Below are 22,488 nucleotides of genomic sequence, written 5' to 3'. Positions count from 1 at the left end.
CCTCCAGCACTAAATACTATGATGTCTCATTAAATCATTATCTTTCTTCACACACACAGAGTAATCTCAGGCTTTACTTTTTATTGGATGTTTTATGTATTTACATTTCAAATGTTATGCCCTCCCCTTCTTCCTGTTTCTTTGAAGATGCTCCCACTCCCACCCACCCACTTCCACCTGAATACCCTGATGTTCCCCTACACTGGGGAAATAAACCTTAACAAGACCAAAGGCTTCTATTCTTGTTGATTCCAGACAACGCCGTCCTCTGTTCCATATGTGGCTGGAGTCATGGGTCCCTCCATGTGTACGCATTGGTTGGTGGTTTAGTCGCTGGAAGCTCTGGTGGGTCTGGTTGATTGATATTGTTGTTATTCCTAAGGGGTTGCAAACCCCTTCATCTCCTCCAGTCCTTTCTCAAACTTCTCCACTGGGATCCCTATACTTAGTCCCATGGTTAGTTGTAAGCATCTTCATCTGTATCAGTAAGGCTCTGGCAGAGCTTCTCAGGAGACGTCCACATCAGGCTCCTATCAGCAAGCACTTCTTGGCATCAGCAATAGTGACTGGGTTTGTTAACTGTATATGGAATGGATCCCCAGGTGGGGCAGTCTCTAGATGACCTTTCCTTCAGTCCCTGTTCCACTCTTCGTCCTTGAATTTCCTCCTGTGATTATTTTGTCCCCCCTTTTAAGAAGGACTAAAGCATCCAGATTTTGAACTTCTTTTCTTTTTGAGCTTCATATAGACTGTGAATTGTTTCTTAGGTATTCTGAGCTCTTGGGCTAATATACACTTCACAATAATCACAAATAATATGAAATACTTTGGTGTGACACTAACCAAGCAAGTAAAAGATCTGTATGACAAGAACTTCAAGTGTTTGAAGAAAGAAATCAAAGAAAATCTCAGAAAATGGAAAGATATCCCATGCTCATGGGTTGGCAGGATTAATATAGTAAAAATGGCCAGCTTTCTGAAAGCAATCTATAAATTTACTGCAATCCCCATCAAAATTCCAACTCACTTCTTCAGAGATTTAGAAAAAACAATTTGTAAATTCATTTGGAATAACAAAAAACCCAGGAAAGGAAAAACTATTCTCAACAATGAAAGAAATTCTGGGGGAATCTCCATTCCTGACCTCACGGTGTATTACAGATCAATCATGTTAAAAACTGCATGGTATTGATACACAGACAGGAAGGTAGATCAGTGGAATAAAATTGAAGACCCAGAAATGAACCCGCACATGTATGGTAACTTGATCTTTTGCAAAAAAGCTAAAACCGTCCAGTGGAAAAAAATACAGTCTTTTCAACAAATGGCGTTGGTTCAACTGGAGGTCAGCATGTGGAAGAATGTAAATTGACCCATTCTTATCTCCTTGTACAAAGCTCAAATTCAAGTGGATCAAAGACCTCCAAATAAGACCAGATACACTGAAACTAATAGAGGAGAAAATGGGGAAGCGCCTCAAACAGAACACATAGTCACAGGGGAAATTAGGCTCTAAGATCATGAATTGATAAAAGGGACCTCATAAAATTGCAGGGTTTATGTAAGGCAAAGGCCACTGTCAGGTTTTGTACTTAAAATTCTGTCTATAAATATTGAAAATTAATACCACAAAGAAGACTATCAACCTCTAGAGGAGTAGTAATTTATGTATATAAAAGCAACAGTATTCCAATAATTTTAACATTTATTATTTAACCTGAAAACTTATTAAAAAGATAAAGAAATTATGCATCAACTTGTTTCAAACTGGCTTTTCTTGAAGGTCTTTCACATATCCAATAATGAGTGAAACAGTGAAGAAAATAACGGAGTCCAGGTAGGATTTCTATGGCTAGCTCACCTACTTTATTCCTATGCCAAAACTTCCCTATCCTGGACTTCTAAAGAGGAACATTTGGTTGAAGTAGTTATGCCATTACATTGTTTCATTCAACACACCCATTGAACGAACATAAGAAGGACTTTGAGATAGACTTCAAAGTATAAAAATAGCTTTTTAAGGTAAATGAACATAAATGTGCTCTTCAACATAAATTCAATCCTGATACACTTGCCAGCCACAGAGCTGAAGCTATGGAGCTGATGTTGCAATGAACATCTTAACCTTCTGAAACCAGGAATGTTATTGAATGACACACATGTTAGAAGTCACATCTGGAGCACTTGTTTCTCCTACATCGTGCTCTGAGCAGAAAATATATGCAACCTCCAAAGCCAAATTAGATGCGACCTGAATGCCTACCCTGACATTAGAAATTCTTTTTGAGCCTTGGCTTGGTGTCAGCCAGCAATTTCTGGTCATGATTTTCCCTGTGATGAAATAAGGAATGCCATTACTTGATCCAACTATCAATTCATATACTTTAAGCTTACAGTTGATCACTGATATGTATAGTTTAATTCCATTCAAACTGTTGTGTGTGGTATTGGGACATCCTACCTATCATTCATTCTTAATGTATGCTATTCAATGGAATGTTTGATTGCATATCGCCTACTTCCCAGTGATTTTATTTATTTATTTATTTATTTATTTATTTATTTATTTATTCTTATTCCTAACATCTAAGTGATCAATTTGGGTTATAAACTATGTTCCAGGACTCACAAAACCAATTTCCATAGCAAAGACTTTAATAACATATGTTCAAGCACTAAAAAAATGTGAACCAGGGTATACAGATACAATCTTCACACAAAACCCGGAAATTCTTGAAAAGCTGTTGAACTAACAGTCCAACTTGTGCTATGTTCATAGAATTGAGAAAGAAGTCTGTCCCCTTGAGTTCTCACAACACCCACACCTTTGTGTGCAGATGTTTCATTACTTAGCTTCTTTCACTGACATTTCTCACTTATTGCTTTAAAAAGAATATATCCTCAGGATCATTAAAAATTGGATAAAAATAGTTTTAAAGTATTTTCATTATGCATTTTACTGACTTGGAAATCACACACAATATCATTTTTATGCACACATTTTAAAGAGAAGGTCAGCCAGGTTGTACCACCCCCATTTAGTCCCAGCACTCAGGAAGCAGAAGTAGGAGGATCCCTGTGAGTTTCAAGCCAGTTTCCTTTAGAAAGTGTGTTCCAGGTCGGTCATGGCTGCCAGTGAAGTTCTGCCTCAGAAAAAAATCTGGGAAAAAATAAGAGAAGCGGAGAGAAAGCAAAAGAAAAATTAGAAAAGAGTTTTGTTAGCAATTCTATCCTAGACACATTTATAATTAAGCCTTACGTTTGAATTTTCAGGTTATTTCAGCCCCTATATTTGGGTTTTAGGTTGTTTACAACTAATAACTATCTGTTTGCCATGTTAAACACCTTTCTATTTAGTGACTTAAAAGAACACAGACTTACTCTTTTATATTACTAAAATCTATAAGAATAACTTAGGTTCACTGAGTTAAGGTCAAAGTGCTGGTTGTGCTGTTTCCTATAATTTATGGAGTCACTTCTTTGGCTTCAATAGGTGGCTCAAGTTCAGCAGTCCTACTTATTTGAGTTATCTCTTGTATAGTAGCTTTATTTCTATTCCCTATAAAGACACCTGTGAAGATATCACTGGGCCCTCCAAAATTATCAAGGATCAGTTTCCCGGGTGTCCTCCATCCCCACGGACACTTATAAACTTTCTGCCTCCTTGTCTATATAAGTCCCAGAGCACTAAGGAGAGAGATTTGATGGAAACCTCCTAGTTAGGACTAAATGTTCCAAAGTCACTCATCTCTCCACATTGTCCAGTTGTGAGTCACTGTATGTATTCCCATATACTTTGAGGAAGAAACTTCTCAGAATGAGACACTGATGTATGGGTTCAGCAGGGTATCATTTAGAAATCAATTTATAGCTACATTTCTTTCACAGAGCAATTGACTCTTCCCTACATCCCTGACTTATTTACTCTCAGGTTCCTGACAACATGGGTTACATCTCACAGAGTAGACCTTAAAATCCACCATAGAGTGATTAGTTACTCTCACAATGTTTTTACCACAGTAGCACCACAATATCTTGCAGGAAGGCCACTATCGTAAGAGAAGAGTAACTACATTGGTGCTTACCTTTCTCATCTTGTAGTACACAGAGTGTCTTCTAGTGCCAGTGAAGGCTTGAGTTAGTCACCAGCATGACTATTTGAATTCAATGAGATATGTATTACCTACCTGACTCGCCTTGGTATGGTCACTGGGTTGCCAGATAGGCAGTGATTTAGATATTGACTTTCGGAAAAAAAGAAATGGAAATGGTTTATAAGAGGAGGCTGAGAGGGTTCACAGAAATGAGAAATAGATCCACTGCAAGGTTAGGCAGGGCCTCCATTCAATCCACCACACCCTGTAGACCTCTTCTAGTTTGGTTCTCTACTGTGGTAGTAAACACCAAGATAGAAAACAACTTGGAAGGAAAGGGTTGCTTTGGCTTATAGATTACAAATCATTACTGTAGTATTAATATTACTGATAAACCAAAGTCGGAATCTGAAAGTAAGGAAAGCAGAAATCACAGGGAAATACTGCTTACCAGATTGCTCTCCCTTAACTTCTCGGCTACCTATCTTATTTAACCAGATGCCCTGGTTTAAGGATGATATCCTCCATAGTTGACTGGACTCTACCATATCAATTATCCATCAAGATATGACCATAAGACAATCTGATGGAAGCAAGAAATTGATTGAAATTCCCTCTTCCCAGGTGATTATGGTTTGTGTCAAGTTGGCAAAATTTACCCAAAATACACACTGTCTGTGGTGGCCATAACTCTTTTACCATAATATGTTTCTTGTAATGAAGCTCCTCCCTTGTCTTAAAAGTGAAGGCTCTCTTCCTCTGACTTCTTCATCATGATGTCTCCAGCATGACATTTTCCCTGTGTACTGTTCTTTCTCCTCAAGGGCTGATTATTGCCTCCAAGTTACAAGATCCTCTCTCCTAATGAAACTCATTTCTTTCTTTTTTATTTGATTTTTAAAATTACATTTCAAATGTTATTCCCTTTCCCAGTTTCCTGGACATAAACCTCCATCCTATCCCCCTCTCCTTCTTCTATAAGGGTGTTCCCCCTTCCCAACCACCCCCCCTTTCCTCCCGCTGATATTCCCCTACATTGGGGCTCCAGCCTTGGCAGGACCAAGGGCTTCTTCCTCCATTGGTGCCCAACAAGGTCATCCTCTGCTACCTAGGCAGTTGGAGCTCAGGGTCCGTCCATGTGTAGTCTTTGGGTAGTGGTTTAGTCCCTGGGAGTTCTGGTTTGTTGGTATTGTTGTTCTTATGGGGTTGCAAGCCCCTTCAACTCATGGAGCTCATTTCTAAAGTGTAATTTTGTGTTAGCTACTTCTCAAACAAACCGTTCCTCAAATCTCTATCTCTCTCTTTCTTTATTCCTTTCTTTCTCTCTTTCTTTCTTCCTTTCTTTCTCTCTTTCTTTCTTCCTTTCTTTCTCTCTCTCTCTTTCTTTCTTTCTTTCTTTCTTTCTTTCTTTCTTTCTTTCTTTCTTTCTTTCTTTCTTTTTTTGTGATATGACATTTTTTCCCCTAAATCTCTTTTATATCTGGGTATACAGCCATCTTCCATTCTCAAATGGAATGCAAGGCTGCTTGTCAAAGGAAGTCTGTTGAGAGAAGGCAAATTCTGAAAAAAAAGTTTTACATAATAGGGACTGACTTAGAGCAGTGTTGATTTCCTAACTGATTCAGAGAGCTCTGCATAGGAAACAAGATAAAGTTTCCTGTGTCCATGTACACACTGTCATGGCACAAGCATTTTAGTGAAATCCTAACATTAATTGGTATTCAGAGTCACTGAATCCAGAAAAGCTGAAGAACTGATGTTTGGAAAGGTAAAGGCATGCAATGTCTGATAAGCTGTGACTGGCCACTGACTGTGACCCAGTATGAGTTTACCATGGTGGATATGAAGCTCTCTAAACTCAAAAAACCCCAACAGAGTTTGTCTGCAGTATGCTTGGGGCATGAGCATCTCCTAAATTCATATATTTGAATCATATTCTTTGTCTGTATTGATAAGAGTGTGGTGGGTTCAAGTGCGTGCGTGCGTGTGTGCGTACGTGTGTGTTTTGCTTACGGGGAAATATAAAACCACAAGTCTGGACATAATCTGTCACTATTCCTTAGGGGATCCTTACTATTGCCAGTGCCCTTAGAGATCTGAAAGGATGAAGCAGAGCAAGGGACAATGGAGGAACATGTAGTCATTTTGCCAGAACCAGGATATTGTGTGTGTTCACATGCAATTAAACACCATAGCTATTTATACCAGCATCCATATTACTTCATTTGCCTGAGTCAGGGATTCTTAAACCTAAGTTAAAAATACTGTGAGAGAAAAAAATCTCACCTTAATAGGCAATAAGGCAACTCTCCCACTGCTAGCTCTGGCTATTGTGTTGGTAGTATGCCATTGAGTTTGAGACTTTAAAAGATTTGTCCACAATCAGAGAATTCCTGATTTGTTAGGACCCTCAGTGTCCAAACACAAAAGCAACTGCCCCTTACAGAAAAGGGTATTTGGTATAGAGAGCTCTGCCATGAGATTCCAAGGAGCCTGGGATCCCAAGAAAGGAAGATATAGCCAGCTGGTGAAGAGACTCCAGGTAGACTCTAGGCTCTTAGACTTCACCCATGTCCTTTCTTTTCCTGGATCTAAACAGGGACATGGGCTTTGGTGCCTTTATCTCAGCATGCCTTTACCATGTGAGCTCATGTGTACTCATTGAGGAAATGGAAAAAAAGCGAAACAGTCACCTGAGGTGGTGAGGCATTGAGCACCCATCGATGTGCATTTCACAAGACCCCTCCCTATGAGAATACAGAGGTAGCCTTTTGTCACCTTTGCTTGATCTTTGTTGACTTCTATGGATTTGGAGGATGCAATTACTATAACTCTGATAGAAATATGCCAATATTCTGAAGGTTCCCAAACTGTATTCCAGATGCTCCTGCACAAATCAGAAGCCTCCTCAACCTGAATCGGACCTAGAGCAAGACAAAGAAATAAAGAGACTATTTAAAATACTAGTTTTAAAATAACTGTAACTTAAAATATGTTCATAATATTTTGGTCTCAAGAATAGCATTTCCTAAGAGGATTAGGACAAGTCACTGTGGGTAATAAACACATCTTTGCCAACATGTATCCTTGGCAACCAAAGGGTAATTGCTCAGAAACAGCTGCCTTCTGGTAAGAAAGAGAGGCCAAGCATCATTCTGAGGCATTCCAGAAAGGCTGTGGACTAAGCCTGGAAATTTTTGGAGTGATTCTCATGCTGTTACCACTGAGGAATGGTCACTAACCCAGTGAGACATTTTATTAGACAAAACCAAACTTGGAAGAGCATTTAAGGAGACTGCTCTCTGAAAATCAGGCTATTAACTAAGTATGGTCAGCAACATCTTGCAAATGTAAGGGAGATTATGTGAGGCACCCACACTTTGGAAAATGTAGAATCTAGACTACATTTATGTGGGGAATGAAGGTGACTTAGGAAGGCGGAGCCAGCTGTGGGGAAATAAGCTTGGGTTCATAGTTCACCAGTGAGTTAAAAGTAAAATCCTTTCTTTGGGAAAATCTGGAGTCAGTGGAGATGGACTATGCTTAGATAACCACTAAGAAATCTTACAATGAGGATGAGGTGGAGGTAGTCAATGTGCATCATCGTGAGGTGTAGCCAGGGTGACTGGTGACCTTAAGGATATCATGTGAAAAACAGAATATATTAGGGTTATAAGGAGAGAGAGAGAGAGAGAGAGAGAGAGAGAGAGAGAGAGAGAGAGAGAGAGAGAATTGTTTTTAAAATGCAAAGGGATTTCTTTCACTAGCATATTCTTATTCATTATAGAAATAGAAACGATGTTTTCATATTCAATGAGATAATATAAAGAAATATATTTTCTTACAGTTTTCCATTCAGTTGTTTCTGTACCTGGAAGACAAAGCTTGGACTTGCCCTTGCTTATTTTGATACTTTGCAATAAAGCATGATACATTTCCCTTTCTTTGGGGTAAAGAAGACCATGGAGTTGGCTACAGTGAGACTTGAAGCTGACTGTGACAAATAAGAGGGGATAGTTTCACAAATTAAAATAACTTTCAAATTTAAGCCAATGATTCTGCCATTATTTATTATTGCAAAACATATAGGATATTCAGTTGTCTCCTCTCAGAGGACTGTTCAGCTCCTATTCCAGATCCACAAATTGTAAGTGATTGTGATATCTGTTTACAACATGAAATTATATAGCAAGGAGCCGCAAGCTGGTCACTGGCTTAGGCACATACATACTCTTACACTTCATCAAGGAACATCCTTAAATCCTGTGTAATTTCAACACTTTATCTACAAACTCAAAGTTTTATTATCCTCAGAATTATCCATATCCAAATGGATAGCAGAAAGAAATGCTTGATTCTCCAATTAACTTTATTTTTATGGGTTGAATCAAGTGCTCAAAATAAAGACCAGAATGTGACATGCAGGCTGCTTCGCAAGTTTAATCTGACTGGATACGTAGATAGTGAAAACCACTCCATGGTTATTGGAGGACTATTTCCTGTTCACTACAGAACCATCCCCAAAATTGACCCTGATGAGGAGCCAGAATCAGCCATGTGCGAGGGGTAAGCCTTTATTAAATCTTTTTTTCTTTTCATATTAATTTCGGTAGCCATAGAAGAGTGGTTAACATGGAGTCTGGATTCAAGTTAAAGTTCTTTCATTCTGGTTTTATTTTACTTCATCTCAGTTATAGGGGGGAGTTTTTACGTAATTGTAACTCAGAAAGTTGCTTCTCAGAAGATTCTCTTGGACCGGCAGCAGCAGTATCTAAAAGCTTGTTAGACATATAGAACCAGGAATTGCATACCTCCTTAGCAGAAGAAAACTTACACGTTCAGACCTCTGCTGCTGTGTGTGAACACTGAGATCTGAGAAGCAGAGGTGCTGCAGCGTCACTGTTCATTGTTACAAGATAAAGCTCAAGTGCGCAGTCCGGGAACTCTGCCTCGTGTCTGAGGAAAGGCTCGTGATAGGATTCTGACCTGTAGGAAAATCTGTCCCTACTGCTGTGTCCTGAGAGATACCATATCAAAAAACTGGAATTACTGATACTCAAATATAGCAATTGTTGTGAAAAATAGTTGTGATAGAACAAATATCTGGGAATATAGAGATATAGAGATAAAATTAGAGATATTGATAGATATAGGTACACATATCTTACATAGAGAGAGAATGAGATGTTTAGATATGGAAAGAATGTCAAAAATTAAAGGAAAAAACCCTGTCACCTACAATTGCCATCAAAACTCAGCATTCTTTATTTTTTATATCCACTTTTGCATAAGAAGAAGAAGCTCATGATTTAAATAGGATGAAGTTAGCCCTGGCACTATTTATATTGGACAATTTACCTAATATGGCAGGCTTTCCCGTGATGCTGTGAGGTCATTATAGCTGTAGGGGAACATTTAAATATTATTGCAGTTTCTTTCATCATTAAATATATACCAATCCCAACTCTTTTCCTTTTATACCATTTTATGCTCCATATTTGAGTAATTATTGAAAGGAGCAATCTTCAGTATGCTTGCTGACAAAGCGAGGCTTGCCTTGAGTCCCTAATTAACACTTTCTTTGTCTCTCTAAACAGGTTCCATTCTTACAATGGCACGGGAAGTTGTGAATAATGACTCTGCTGTCACAGCAGCAGATCACTTAGTCACAGCTGTCCCCTCTTTACCATAATGCCCCACATGAGATTTTCATGATTCAATTTACTTGACTTAGTCTCCAGTTTTTCCTTGAGCCTTGGAAGATTATTTTCTACAAAAGTTCAGATGGAAAATCCAATAAGTAATAATTTAAGTAATACTGTTATACTTCTTGGATTGCAGAGATAGACCTCAACATTTGCCCTAGCTTGTCAGTGAACTACAAAGTAGACTAGGTTACCCTTGAAATTGTAAAATTTCTCCTCATTCTGCACTATGGGTGCTGTGTTTACAAGTATGTGCCATCATATCCTAGGTTTTCAAAATTTTCAATATAGATTCTTTGCCTCATAGGAATAATTCTGTGGGGCTTGAGAGATGAAATTTACTTTAAATTAGATCCATCCTAGCTTACAAACACTACACAGAGTGCAACCTGTTCAGGCGCTCTCACCCGAGGAGAATTTGCATTACATGAAGGAAGTATAAGCTACTTGGAGAACAATGAGAACACTAGCTTCTCTTTCAGAGGACGCCGTTCAATTCCCTGTACCCACATGGCAACTCACAATTGTCTGTAGCACTCTCACACAGCCAGACATGAAGAATAGCACCGAAGCGTACAAAATAAATTATAAAAAAGAACTAATTTTATATGCCCTATGATAGAAATAATGTGAAAAGTAAAACTATTCTTTGGAAAAACTAATTTTATTACTATCGTTATTTAGAGATCTGCCTAATTTTTACAGTTAGGATTTGAGTGGATACCCCTTAGTTTTATATTTTTAAAATATACTTCTTTAAAATTATTCCATATAATTCATTTTTATTATTAACAATCCGCAGTCGCCCTATTTGTACCCAAACTCATTGTTCTCCAAGTAGTTTATACTTTCTTTATGTAATGCAAATTCTCCTAGGGTGAGAGCACCTGAAACAAGCCGCGCTCTATGTAGTATTCGGAAGCTAGGATGATCCAATTTAAAGTAAATTTCAGTGTGCCATCATTTACTATAACAAGAACTGCTTCAGGAACTCAATACAGGTTTGGAGAAATTTCATTCTGAAATCAACAACTTTTGCAAGATACTAGTTTCTGGTAACCATTGGGTAAATTGTATAAAAGAGGAAAATTTGTATTATTCTGAAAATATTGCAATGGAATAATACAAAGAAATGAGTGTCTTATATGTTGCTTTGGTTAAGGCACACAGAAGTTAAATTTATAATTTATGTTTGAAGAAAAAATGATACACTATTTAATAATACTATGGTCATCATAATAGAAACCATTGAATGAACAACACTCTTCCCAAATCTCACCTATTTACATTGAGACATTTTCCTTGTTAATCTTTAAGGGTCCCATCCCTTGTGTGCAGTTTTAGTAAGATGCCTACTGCCCATTTCATTGCCTGGTCCATTCACACTACTATATCATTTCTTGAATCAAGGATTTTTCTTTCTTTCTTTCTTTCTTTCTTTCTTTCTTTCTTTCTTTCTTTCTTTCTTTCTTTCTTTTTTCCTCCATCTTTATTAACTTGGGTATTTCTTATTTACATTTCAATTGTTATTCCCTTTCCCGGTTTCCGGGCCAACATCCCCCTAACTCCTTCCTCTCCCCTTCTATATGGGTGTTCCCCTCCCCATCCAACCCCCATTACCACCCTCCCCCCAACAACTACGTTCATTGGGGGTTCAATCTTGGCAGGACCAAGGGCTTCCCCTTCCACTGGTGCTCTAGGCTATTCATTGCTATGGATGCAGTTGGAGTCCAGGGTCAGTCCAAAGATGTATAATCTTTGGGTAGTGGCTTAGTCCCTGGAAGCTCTGATTGGTTGGCATTGTTGTTCACATGGGGTCTCAAGCTCCTTCAAGCTCTTTCAGTCCTTTCTCTTTAATCAAGGATTTTTAATAATAGAAAATATTCCCCCACACCTGATAAACCACAGCTGGATGCTCAGGATTATTCCAGTTTTTCTAATACTGTAAATAACTTAGTTTGGGGAAAATAGCCTTATTCCTTTGGGAAGAACTAATTAAAACTCTAGTTAATTTAAGGATAGAGTTACAGGCTCAAAGCAGGTGGATATTTTTCTAGCTCTTGAAATGAAATTCTATCTTACTTTAAAGGATACTGCTGTACTTATTTTGAAGTATGATGTCATCAGTGTGAACTTGGAAACTAAGTAACAGTATGGTAAAGCCTGTTGTGTTCTAGTCTCTTCTGTTTTTTTTCTTCACTTTAATTGTGTTATGTTCCACACACTGTCTTCATAAATACTTATCTCTTCAGACCTTGAATGTTGTTAAAGTTGGAATGACTTTCTACAGTTGTAGTAACCTCTCGCCAGCGTCTGTCTGCAACCTTGTCCCCAACGTCTCTGTAATCCTGCAAGTCTTGGTGTAGCTGTTATAGTCTTGGCTGCATACTCTTTGAATTTCATTGCTCATAATCTAACCCCATCACTGTTTGTTTTAATAATGTTGCTTGATTTATTTTTCCCTACATAGATTAACATTTTCTTGGTTAAAAAATTGAAAATAGGATCTTCTTTATTGCAATATCTACCTCTATCTCTATTATCTATCTATCTATCTATCTATCTATCTATCTATCTATCTATCCATCCATCATCTGTCTATCTATCTATCTATCTATCTATCTAGCTAGCTAGCTAGCTATCTATCTCTCTGTCTCTCTCTCTATCTCACCAGAGGAACTCAACAGCTGCATACTAAATGAAAAGCAAATCTAAAGCAAAGCACAAATAAATTAGACCACTCTGAGTAGATGTCTCATTTGGTAGGACCTGTTTGAGAGTTTCAAACAAAACAATTTGGTGTGTTGTCCTTCTACAACGCGAGTGCTCAGAGGCAGGGATAAGAAAATCACTAGGGCTTCCTGGCAGGTTGGGTTAGCCACATCAGGATCCAGGATCAATGAGGAACCATATTTCCGACAATAAGGTGGGGAGTGACTGAAGAAGAGTGACTTGTCATTGACATGTATTCTTCACACATAACAGAATGTGCATTTACACAGAGACAGGAAGGAAAATTCCAAATTATGAATAGTAAATATTCATAAGTATTTTTAGGTATAAGCTAAAGTATTATTAAAGTGAAGATGTAAAATTAAAATAGTACAGCTAGCTATAGAGCATAACAAGAAAACAGTTACTCACATAACTACTTTGCATAATTTTTGTTAAAATACAGTTAGAATTCAGGTGAAAAAGAGGACAGGAAGAGGAAGTTTTGGTATGGTTTCATGTAGAAGGCCTTGAAAACAATATGGTGATAGGTTATAGGGACAAATGTTTACTTTTTAATGGATGTTGATAAAAAATAGGAGGCTCATATTTATCTTTTTACATGAGGACAGCAAGAAGACAACTTCAGTTAAACATCTCTCAGTAAAATGCATGCAGCAATTGGATCATTGTATACAGAAATTTGCATGCTGTTTTTAATAACTTCTGCCACATGTATTTAATGTATTAAAACTATTTTATCATTATATTTAATGTTCAGAAGAAAGTAAGCCAGAAGGATCATGTCCCTAGGGACCTCCAACTAAATGAGAGAGCCTGTTCAAAGGGATAGTTACGTGTGTTTGGCGAAGAGAATTATGACTAGAAGAATATTTTTTGAAAAAACCTAGAATTTTAAAAACACTGTAGCATGTAAAAGATACATAGGTGCCAAAAATAAAACAAACACTTACCAAGACTGAATATGACTAATACTTTAATCTTTAAGATTGTCCTGTCATTTATAAAAAATTGACAGGTTCAGACAACTGAGATAACTTCTGTTGCTTTAGCAAAAAGCTATAATCACTCAGCTGAAGCTCCCTTCCTGGAAAGCTCCCCATTTCCCTCACCTCCTCAATGATCCCCCACCCCCAGTGGTCAGTGTCTCACCAAGGCTTTTCCTTTCCAGGTTTAATTTCCGGGGTTTCCGCTGGATGAAAACCATGATTCACACCATCAAGGAGATTAATGAGAGGAAGGACATTTTGCCCAACCACACTCTGGGCTACCAGATTTTTGACACCTGTTTCTCCATCTCGAAAACAGTGGAGTCAACTTTCGTGTTTCTTACAGGACAGGAAGAATATAAACCCAATTTTAGAAACAGCTCTGGAAAATATCTAGCAGGAATTATTGGATCAGGGGGATCATCTTTGTCAGTTGCTTCTTCAAGAATTCTGGAGGTGTATTACATGAGTCAGGTATCTCGGAATCGTGTGCTATGTACTTAGAAAGAAATATGAACGCTGTGCCAGGAGTTGTGGCACAGGCCTTTAGTACTAGAACTTGGGAGGTAGAGGAAGGTGGATGTCTATGTGGTCAAGGCCAGCCTGGTCTAATAGTAGGTTCCAAGAAAGTCAGGGCTGCTGTTGCACATAGAAATCCTGTCTTAAAAAACCCAAAAGAAAAAAAGAGAGAGAAATACAAATGGCATGTATAAATTATTACAAATAACACTGAGGTTCAGAGATCCTGAACTAAGCTACAGAGACAAAATAGAGGCTGGATTTTCCCAGTTACTCTGTTCAACCAAGCCGTAGCAGTGTACACCACAGTCTATTTAGACATTGCTCAAGATTGCTCAGTCTCCTAGAGAATCCGGCTTGCCTGAATGACCTATGAGGCAGTGACGTGGATATTAACATCCTACTGGTCACTGTGCTCCTTGTACTGTGTAGAGCACAGTAGAGGTCATCTGTAAATACTTGGTGGTGGATTGGTGGCTGGAATAAGGCACAGGTTTTTCTTTGGGTCTCTGTTGATGCTCGTGAGTCATTAACAAAATCATCACACTAACATGCTAAAATGGACCTGGGAATTTTACCTTAGGAAAAATTAAAAGATCTAGAAATATTCCAATGACTATGTCATTAAAGCGTCAAATGTATTAATAGGAATGGTGAGAGAGCTTATTGGTGATACTGAAATAATAGGAATATTTTACTCATCTCTCTCTCTCTCTCCCTCCTCCCTCCCTCCCCCTCTCTGTCCTTTTTTCTTTTCTTTTCCCTTCCTTCCTCCCTCCCTCCCTCCCTCCCTTCCTTCCTTCCTTCCTTCCTTCCTTCCTTCCTTCCTTCCTTCCCTTCCTCCTTTCTTTCTTTCCTTTTTCTTTCTGTTTTGATACTTGGGATAAAATTGAGTGAGTGGCCTTTTGTAGACAAAGGATACATTAATGATCCACAACCCCAATCTAACAAGGTATTTAATTGGGGGGTTTTCAAATGTGAGTGTGGGGAGACTACAAAAGTACTGTGAAAAAGAATACAAGGAAAGGTGGGTGACTTGGCATTTATCTTAGTGTTGGACTTTATGTAGTTCCTCCAAATTGCAGTTGGTATGAGCTCTATCTTCCAGTAAACTCTAGTGAACTCAAGCATAGCCTAGGGACTTTAGATATACTTCTTCATAATGTCTTTTAAAGCAAATCTAGGAAAAAAGATTAGGACAAATATTCTCTTTATGACTTTAATATCAAGAAACCAAATAGTACAGGTTATCATGATATTAATTTTCTTGTGGGGGAAACAAGAACTGTGGAAGTCCAAGTAACAAGATCTTATATGATAAATAATTTATGAAACTTTAAAAATCTGATATTCCTTCTGTAAGAGATTCATTCCTACATAATATATTGCATGTATCTGCTATGGTGAGAAAGAAGAATACAAAGAAAAATACAAGAATAGTAAAAAGAACAGAGGAATAGAGAACTCAGGAATAATACACTATTAACGAAGGAATCAACTGGAGCTAGGGAGTTATAGAACATTACTGGAATTGATGCCTTAATAAGTGAGACTGGATTGTGGAGAAGGTAACATGGTTTGGGGAGCAAGTCACCAACACAGAGAGTACATTGCAACATGGATACATGAAAGATTCTCAGAAAATGTGCCTTTCCATGCTTAGGTATCCCTAAATGCTAAGTGCGAATGAAGATTACTGACCAAGTGAAGATGATATGGTTTTCCATTTATCTTACTATGTACATTAAAAAGAGAGTTTCTATTAACTTTGTAAGACAACAGTGTTTATGCCTTTGATTAGAGTAGTCCATATTATCATATCTCTCAAGTCAAGTTTTAGATACTACATACTCAGAAGACCTGACATCAAGAAACGAAAATTAGAGAAGAAAGAACAGTACAGAAGTAGGAAATAAGAGGTGAGACCAGGAGAGCACACAGGAGACAAACTTCTACTACTGAGCAGACTGAACTTGAACTCAGTCCATCATTACTGCACATGAGATGCTAAAGCTAATGAAGAGTCTGGATATCCTGACTCAGGGGAATGACTAACGTCCAGCAGGATGAAGGCAAATATAAGTTACCTTCCTGTCACTGCTGTGGTCTCACCCATGAAAACTAGTGATATTCAGTTTCTTCATCTTGACAATTGGCAGTCCTGATACCTTAGTGTCAATAAGGCAACCAAAGTGTTGCCGAATAGTCCCAATCTCCAACAAGTGGAAGATCCAGTAGAAAGTCATTGTCTAGAGAAGGATGAGAGGGCCATGGGAGAACTGCTAAGCTCTCTCCTCAATATTTTGAAGATGTCACTTAAGATTTGGCTCTTGAGGGTGCTAGAGAGATAGCTCAACGATTAAGAGCACTGGTTGCTTTTCCAAAGTTCAATTCCCAGCAACCACATGGTGGCTCACAACCATCTGTGATTGGATCTGATGCCCTCTTCTGGCGTGTCAAGGACAGTGTGGTCATAAACATAAGATAAGTAAATAAATCTTGATAAACAAACAAACAAAAAAAGATTTGACTCTTACTTTCTAGTAATTATAACTATTCTTAATTTTAGGTGGGCTATACTTCTTCCTCCTCAATTCTTAGTGACCATTTCCGGTTTCCAACTTTTTATCGCACAATACCCAGTGATAAAATCCAGACTGAGGCCATGGTGAATCTTATCAAACACTTTGGTTGGGTCTGGGTAGGTGCTATTGCAGCTGATGATGATTATGGAAAATATGGAATAAAATCCTTTAAGGAAAAACTGGAGAGGTCCAACCTCTGCGTTGCTTTCTCTGAAACCATTCCAAAAGTCTACTCCAATGAGAAAATGCAAAAAGCTATTAATGCAGTAAAGAGTTCCACTGCAAAAGTCGTTGTGCTTTATGCAACTGACATTGACCTCAGACCCTTTGTGCTGGAAGTGGTTCATCATAACATAACCGACAGGACATGGATAGCCAGTGAAGCCTGGATTACCTCAGCTCTCATTGCAAAGCCTGAGTATTTTCCCTATTTCGGTGGAACCATTGGATTTGCAATCCCGAGAAGTGTTATACCTGGATTAAAAGAATTTCTTTATGATGTACACCCTAGCAAGGATCCAAATGATGTCTTGACCATTGAATTCTGGCAAACTGCTTTTAACTGTACCTGGCCCAACAGTAGTGTGCCTTACAATGTGGACTACAGAGGGAATATGACTGGTAAAGAAGACAGATTTTATGCCATGTCTGATCGGCTATGCACTGGAGAGGAGAAGCTGGAGGATCTGAAAAATACTTATCTGGATACATCCCAGCTAAGAATCACAAACAATGTTAAACAAGCCGTGTATCTTTTGGCTCATGCCCTGGATCGTTTAAGCAGATGTGATGTACCGCAACCAGATGTAAAATGCTCACAAATACCTAACTTTGACCCCTTCGAAGTAAGTTATTTGACGCTATGATATAGCATGAGAAAAAAAAAAAAAACCAAGGTTTTATTGCCAATGGCTCATTGAAACTGCTCATTTGCTTCCATATAATTTCACATCAACAATACTTGCCTGGATGACTTGCTTGTTCATTTTAACTGCTCATTTGTTACCAAATTATTAGATCTTTTGTCAATGATAACAAACCTGTGTCACACACACACACACACACACACACTCAAACACACACTGCCTTTTAAAAAATAGGCAGTCTTTCTTCATAAAAATGAAATTTAAAATTATCTAGTAGTAAAGCATGAGGTAGTGACTCTGGTTACTTCCTTTGGTCTCTTCAACTTGCAAACTAAGATAACAACTTGGGTTCAAAAACTTCATGTTAGGCAAAGGCATGTATGTCTCTCCAGCTCACGATGACTTTGGACATTGTATATAATGTCCATTACACTCAAGAAATTTTATCTTAACCATTAGTCTCATGTATCTTGAAAATACTCGAATAAGAGATAAGGTCTTCATATGATAAGTAGGAGCCAAACCAAAGGATGTATGCCCAGAGCTAAAAATTGCAGGGGTTATCTGAGAGATTCACATCCACAGTTCTCATCCCTCACCTACTGCCAAACAATTTCAATGTTGGTACCCAGTAAGCTGAGTAACCTTGGAGTGGTCTCACCTAAGATGTCCTGCTTACTTCTGTCCTTGACTTTTTTTTAACTGGAAATATAGAACTTGAACATCTTTGCTCTGGACCTGTCAGCCCCGCAGCAAGTCTCCCTTGCCTGATCATTATTACTTTACTCTTCTATAACATGATGTTAAATGGCTACAGTGGCAGGGACCATTGCATTTCCATTTCATTTTAATGCTGGTCTACACGCCATTTCCTGGCTGTACTTAGTTTCCCAGCTAACCCAATTCAATCCCCAACCCCACCCCATTACCTTCCAATATGTGACTATGTGACTATTCTTTTTTTTTTTTTTATTAACTTGAGTATTTCTTATATACATTTCGAGTGTTATTCCCTTTCCCGGTTTCCGGGCAAAAATCCTCCTAACCCTTCCCCCTCCCCTTCCTTATGGGTATTCCCCTCCCAACCCTCCCCCCATTGCCGCCCTCCCCCCAACAGTCTAGTTCACTGGGGGTTCAGTCTTAGCAGGACCCAGGGCTTCCCCTTCCACTGGTGCTCTTACTAAGATATTCATTGCTACCTATGAGGTCAGAGTCCAGGGTCAGTCCATGTATAGTCTTTAGGTAGTGGCTTAGTCCCTGGAAGCTCTGGTTGTTTGGCATTGTTGTACATATGGGGTCTCCAGCCCCTTCAAGCTCTTCCAGTTCTTTCTCTGATTCCTTCAACGGGGGTTCTATTCTCAGTTCAGTGGTTTGCTGCTGGCATTCACCTCTGTATTTGCTGTATTCTGGCTGTGTCTCTCAGGAGCGATCTACATCCGGCTCCTGTCGGTCTGCACTTCTTTGCTTCATCCATCTTGTCTAATTGGGTGGCTGTATATGTATGGGCCACATGTGGGGCAGGCTCTGAATGGGTGTTACTTCAGTCTCTGTTTTAATCTTTGCCTCTCTCTTCCCTGCCAAGGGTATTCTTGTTCCCCTTTTAAAGAAGGCGTGAAACATTCACATTTTGATCATCCGTCTTGAGTTTCATTTGTTCTAGGCATCTAGGGTAATTCAAGCATTTGGGCTAATAGCCACTTATCAATGAGTGCATACCATGTATGTCTTTCTGTGATTGGGTTAGCTCACTCAGGATAATATTTTCCAGTTCCAACCATTTGCCTACGAATTTCATAAAGCCGTTGTTTTTGATAGCTGAGTAATATTCCATTGTGTAGATGTACCACATTTTCTGTATCCATTCCTCTGTTGAAGGGCATCTGGGTTCTTTCCAGCTTCTGGCTATTATAAATAAGGCTGCGATGAACATAGTGGAGCATGTATCTTTTTTATATGTTGGGGCATCTTTTGGGTATATGCCCAAAAGAGGTATAGCTGGATCCTCAGGCAGTTCAATGTCCAATTTTCTGAGGAACCTCCAGACTGATTTCCAGAATGGTTGTACCAGTCTGCAATCCCACCAACAATGGAGGAGTGTTCCTCTTTCTCCACATCCTCGCCAGCATCTGCTGTCACCTGAGTTTTTGATCTTAGCCATTCTCACTGGTGTGTGGTGAAATCTCAAGCCTGTGTGTCAGGAGTGCTGTAGACCTGTTTTCCTCTCTTTCAGTCAGTTATGGGGACAGAGTGTTCTGCTTTCGGGTGTGTAGTTTTTCCTCTCTACAGGTCTTCAGCTGTTCCTGTGGGCCTGTGTCTTGAGTTCACCAGGCAGCTTTCTTGCAGCAGAAAAATTGGTCTTACCTGTGGTCCCGAGGCTCAAGTTCGCTCGCGGGGTGCTGCCCACGGGCTCTTTGTGGCGGCAGCAACCAGGAAGACCTGTGCTGCCCCTTCTGGGAGCTTATGCAGCCTCCCTCAGGGTTGTTTTGATTTGCATTTCCCTTATGACTAAAGATGTTGAACATTTCTTTAGGTGTTTCTCAGCCATTCGGCATTCCTCAGCTGTGAATTGTTTGTTTAGCTCTGAACCCCATTTTTTAATAGGGTTATTTGTCTCCCTGTGGTCTAACTTCTTGAGTTCTTTGTATATTTTGGATATAAGGCCTCTATCTGTTGTAGGATTGGTAGAGATCTTTTCCCAATCTGTTGGTTGCTGTTTTGTCCTAACCACAGTGTCCTTTGCCTTACAGAAGCTCATCATAAATGCTAGAGACTAAGTCAATAAGCAACATTCTTCTGTAGTGAAGCCTGTATGTTCTTAACCTGATTTCCATCAACTATGGGTTGGGACCTGGAAATGTAAACCAAATAACTCTCTTCCCCCAGATTGCTTCAGTCATGGTATTTTTCACAGCAACAAAACAAAACTAGAACAACAGGTGTTCCCTGGTACCAAGAAAGCTGTAAATAATACACATTGATAAATTAAGTATCCTTTTGATATCAAAAATATGATTTGACTAGAAGTCCTTTGAATATTTCTGTCACAATAAAGAATACTCTTCAATACTGAATAACGATCCTATAGCTTATCTGAACATTGAAATGATAACTTTAAATTTGCTCAGTGGGACAATTATGGTAGGTGGAAAGACTTTAAAGATAGGCTAGTGATCACATAGTGTCTACATCAAATCAATAGTTCATATCAGGGATTTTTCTTCTCCACATAGCACTGTATGTCAACAAGTTAAAACAATTTAAGTCCTTATACTAGAAAAGAATATATAAACAAGAAAGTCTGGTAAAAGTATCAACTTAAAGTTTTTAAAAGAAACGAAAATGAAGACACAGTCTTTACTTATGTTTCAAGCTTATCCTGCCGATAGACAAGGCTAGAAAACCTTTGGAGTTCTTTTATTTACTTGGACATTTCTAAAGTCCTTTGCATTTTTTTGTCTTCCTATTTTACTTCTGCTCCTTTTCCTTCTCCAGAGTCAAGTTTACATTATGTTCCTTGCATCAGTTTGTGGGATTAGATACATGCCTAATAACCATCTTGCATTCCTAAATTCTTAAGAAATATATGATCATAGATAACTGTGTCCTACCATCCTATAATGACTAAGAAGTGAAACTGTGGGAAAGCTGATCTAGGGAAGGGGCAGAGTGTAGATGTCCAGAGTGTGGAAGTCTTTGACCATTAATTTGTTTGACTCTTTTGGTAAGGAAGGTATAAAGACTATTTCATGGACTTGGCAATAAGAGTTAATTTTTCATGATTTCTGACACAGATTTTCATGATAATAGAGAATAACAGACAGGAAAAGAGGCTAAGGAAAAATACAATGCCAGGTGAAAAAAAATAGGAGTGAATGGTGATTGAAACACTTTCTTAGTATATTTAGTTAGCATGTTTTGTTTTAGATATATAGTTTTTAATCCCCACTACAAAGACTAGAAAGAATAATTATCTTCTCTTTACAAATCAGGCAAATAATCTTTGTTAACTGTGTGCCTTGATCATGATCATAATATTTAGCATAATCAAGAGACTTAAGATTTTAGACTCAATCACATGGGCTCCTTCTACCAGCTTCTGCAGTCTTGTTGGTCTGTGGAGAGCCTGTGACCACATTCGGTCCTTTGGTTGAGAAATACAAGTGCAGCATGCGGTATAGATGAAGATTAACAATATGGCCTGCGTGGTGGATTATGTTTATGCTAAAGAAAACATGCTCTTACCTACCTAAAGTTAATGAGGTAAGGTGTTAGTTAGACAAAGGCTGTTTTCACATAGCATTCTCCATAATATCTATCTTTAATTCTAATATATTTCCTAATTAATGTATTTATTCACCTTATAGCTTGATCACAGCCCCATCTGTCATCTCCACCCAGTCCCACTTCACAGTCCTTCTACATTTCCCCATCTCCTTTTCCTCAGAAAATAGGAATCCCGCCTTGCATACCAACCTGTCCTGTTACATTATGTCAAAGCAGGAATAAGTTCATCATCTTCCACTGAGGTTAGACAAGGCATCCTAACTTCGGAAAGAGATCCAATCATAGGCAATGGAATCAGAGACAGCATCCACTTGAATTCTTAAGGGACTGACATGAATCTACACATCTGACACTTGTGTGTGGAGGGGTTAGGTCTATCCCCTGCATGTTCTCTGGTTAGTGTTTTAGTCTCTGTGAGGCACCATGAGCCAAGGTTATTTGACTTTGTGGGTATTTTCATGGTGTCCTTGATCCCTCTGACTCCTTCAGTCCTTTTCCTCACTCTTCCACAAGATTCCATGAGCTCTGCCTATTGTTTGACTGTGGACTTTGTTTCTTTTTCCATAGCTGCTGGATGAGGCCTCTCAGAACACAGTTCTGCTAGGTTCCTTCTGCAAGAAAACAGAGTATCATTCATAGTGTCAGGGGCTGGATCTCTCTTTTGATGTGGGTCTCAAATTGGGTCAGTCATTGGTTGCCAATTTCCTTGATCT

The 22,488-nt window shown here is 38.7% G+C and overlaps 1 protein-coding gene across 2 annotated transcripts in view; it reads left to right on the top strand.

Annotated features, from left to right (window-relative positions):
• The first annotated feature begins 8,424 nt into the window (after positions 1 to 8,424).
• Vom2r47 (vomeronasal 2 receptor, 47) overlaps positions 8,425 to 22,488 on the top strand; it is a 35,748-nt gene continuing 21,684 nt past the window's right edge. Inside the window, exons 1-3 of one of the 2 annotated variants that reach the window (XM_006232462.3) lie at positions 8,425 to 8,660; positions 13,704 to 13,995; positions 16,610 to 17,470. In XM_006232462.3, coding sequence (XP_006232524.2) covers positions 8,425 to 8,660; positions 13,704 to 13,995; positions 16,610 to 17,470 — 1,389 coding nt within the window. Of the gene's footprint in view, positions 8,661 to 13,703; positions 13,996 to 16,609; positions 17,471 to 22,488 lie in introns of those variants that run through there. The other variant, NM_001099506.1, reaches the window with a different exon arrangement.

This window comes from Rattus norvegicus, chromosome 2 (assembly GCF_036323735.1).
Source record: "Rattus norvegicus strain BN/NHsdMcwi chromosome 2, GRCr8, whole genome shotgun sequence".
NCBI classification, from domain to species: Eukaryota; Metazoa; Chordata; class Mammalia; order Rodentia; family Muridae; genus Rattus; species Rattus norvegicus.
The sequence above is the reverse complement of the archived record's forward strand: the minus strand, read 5'-3'. Positions and strand labels throughout refer to the sequence as shown.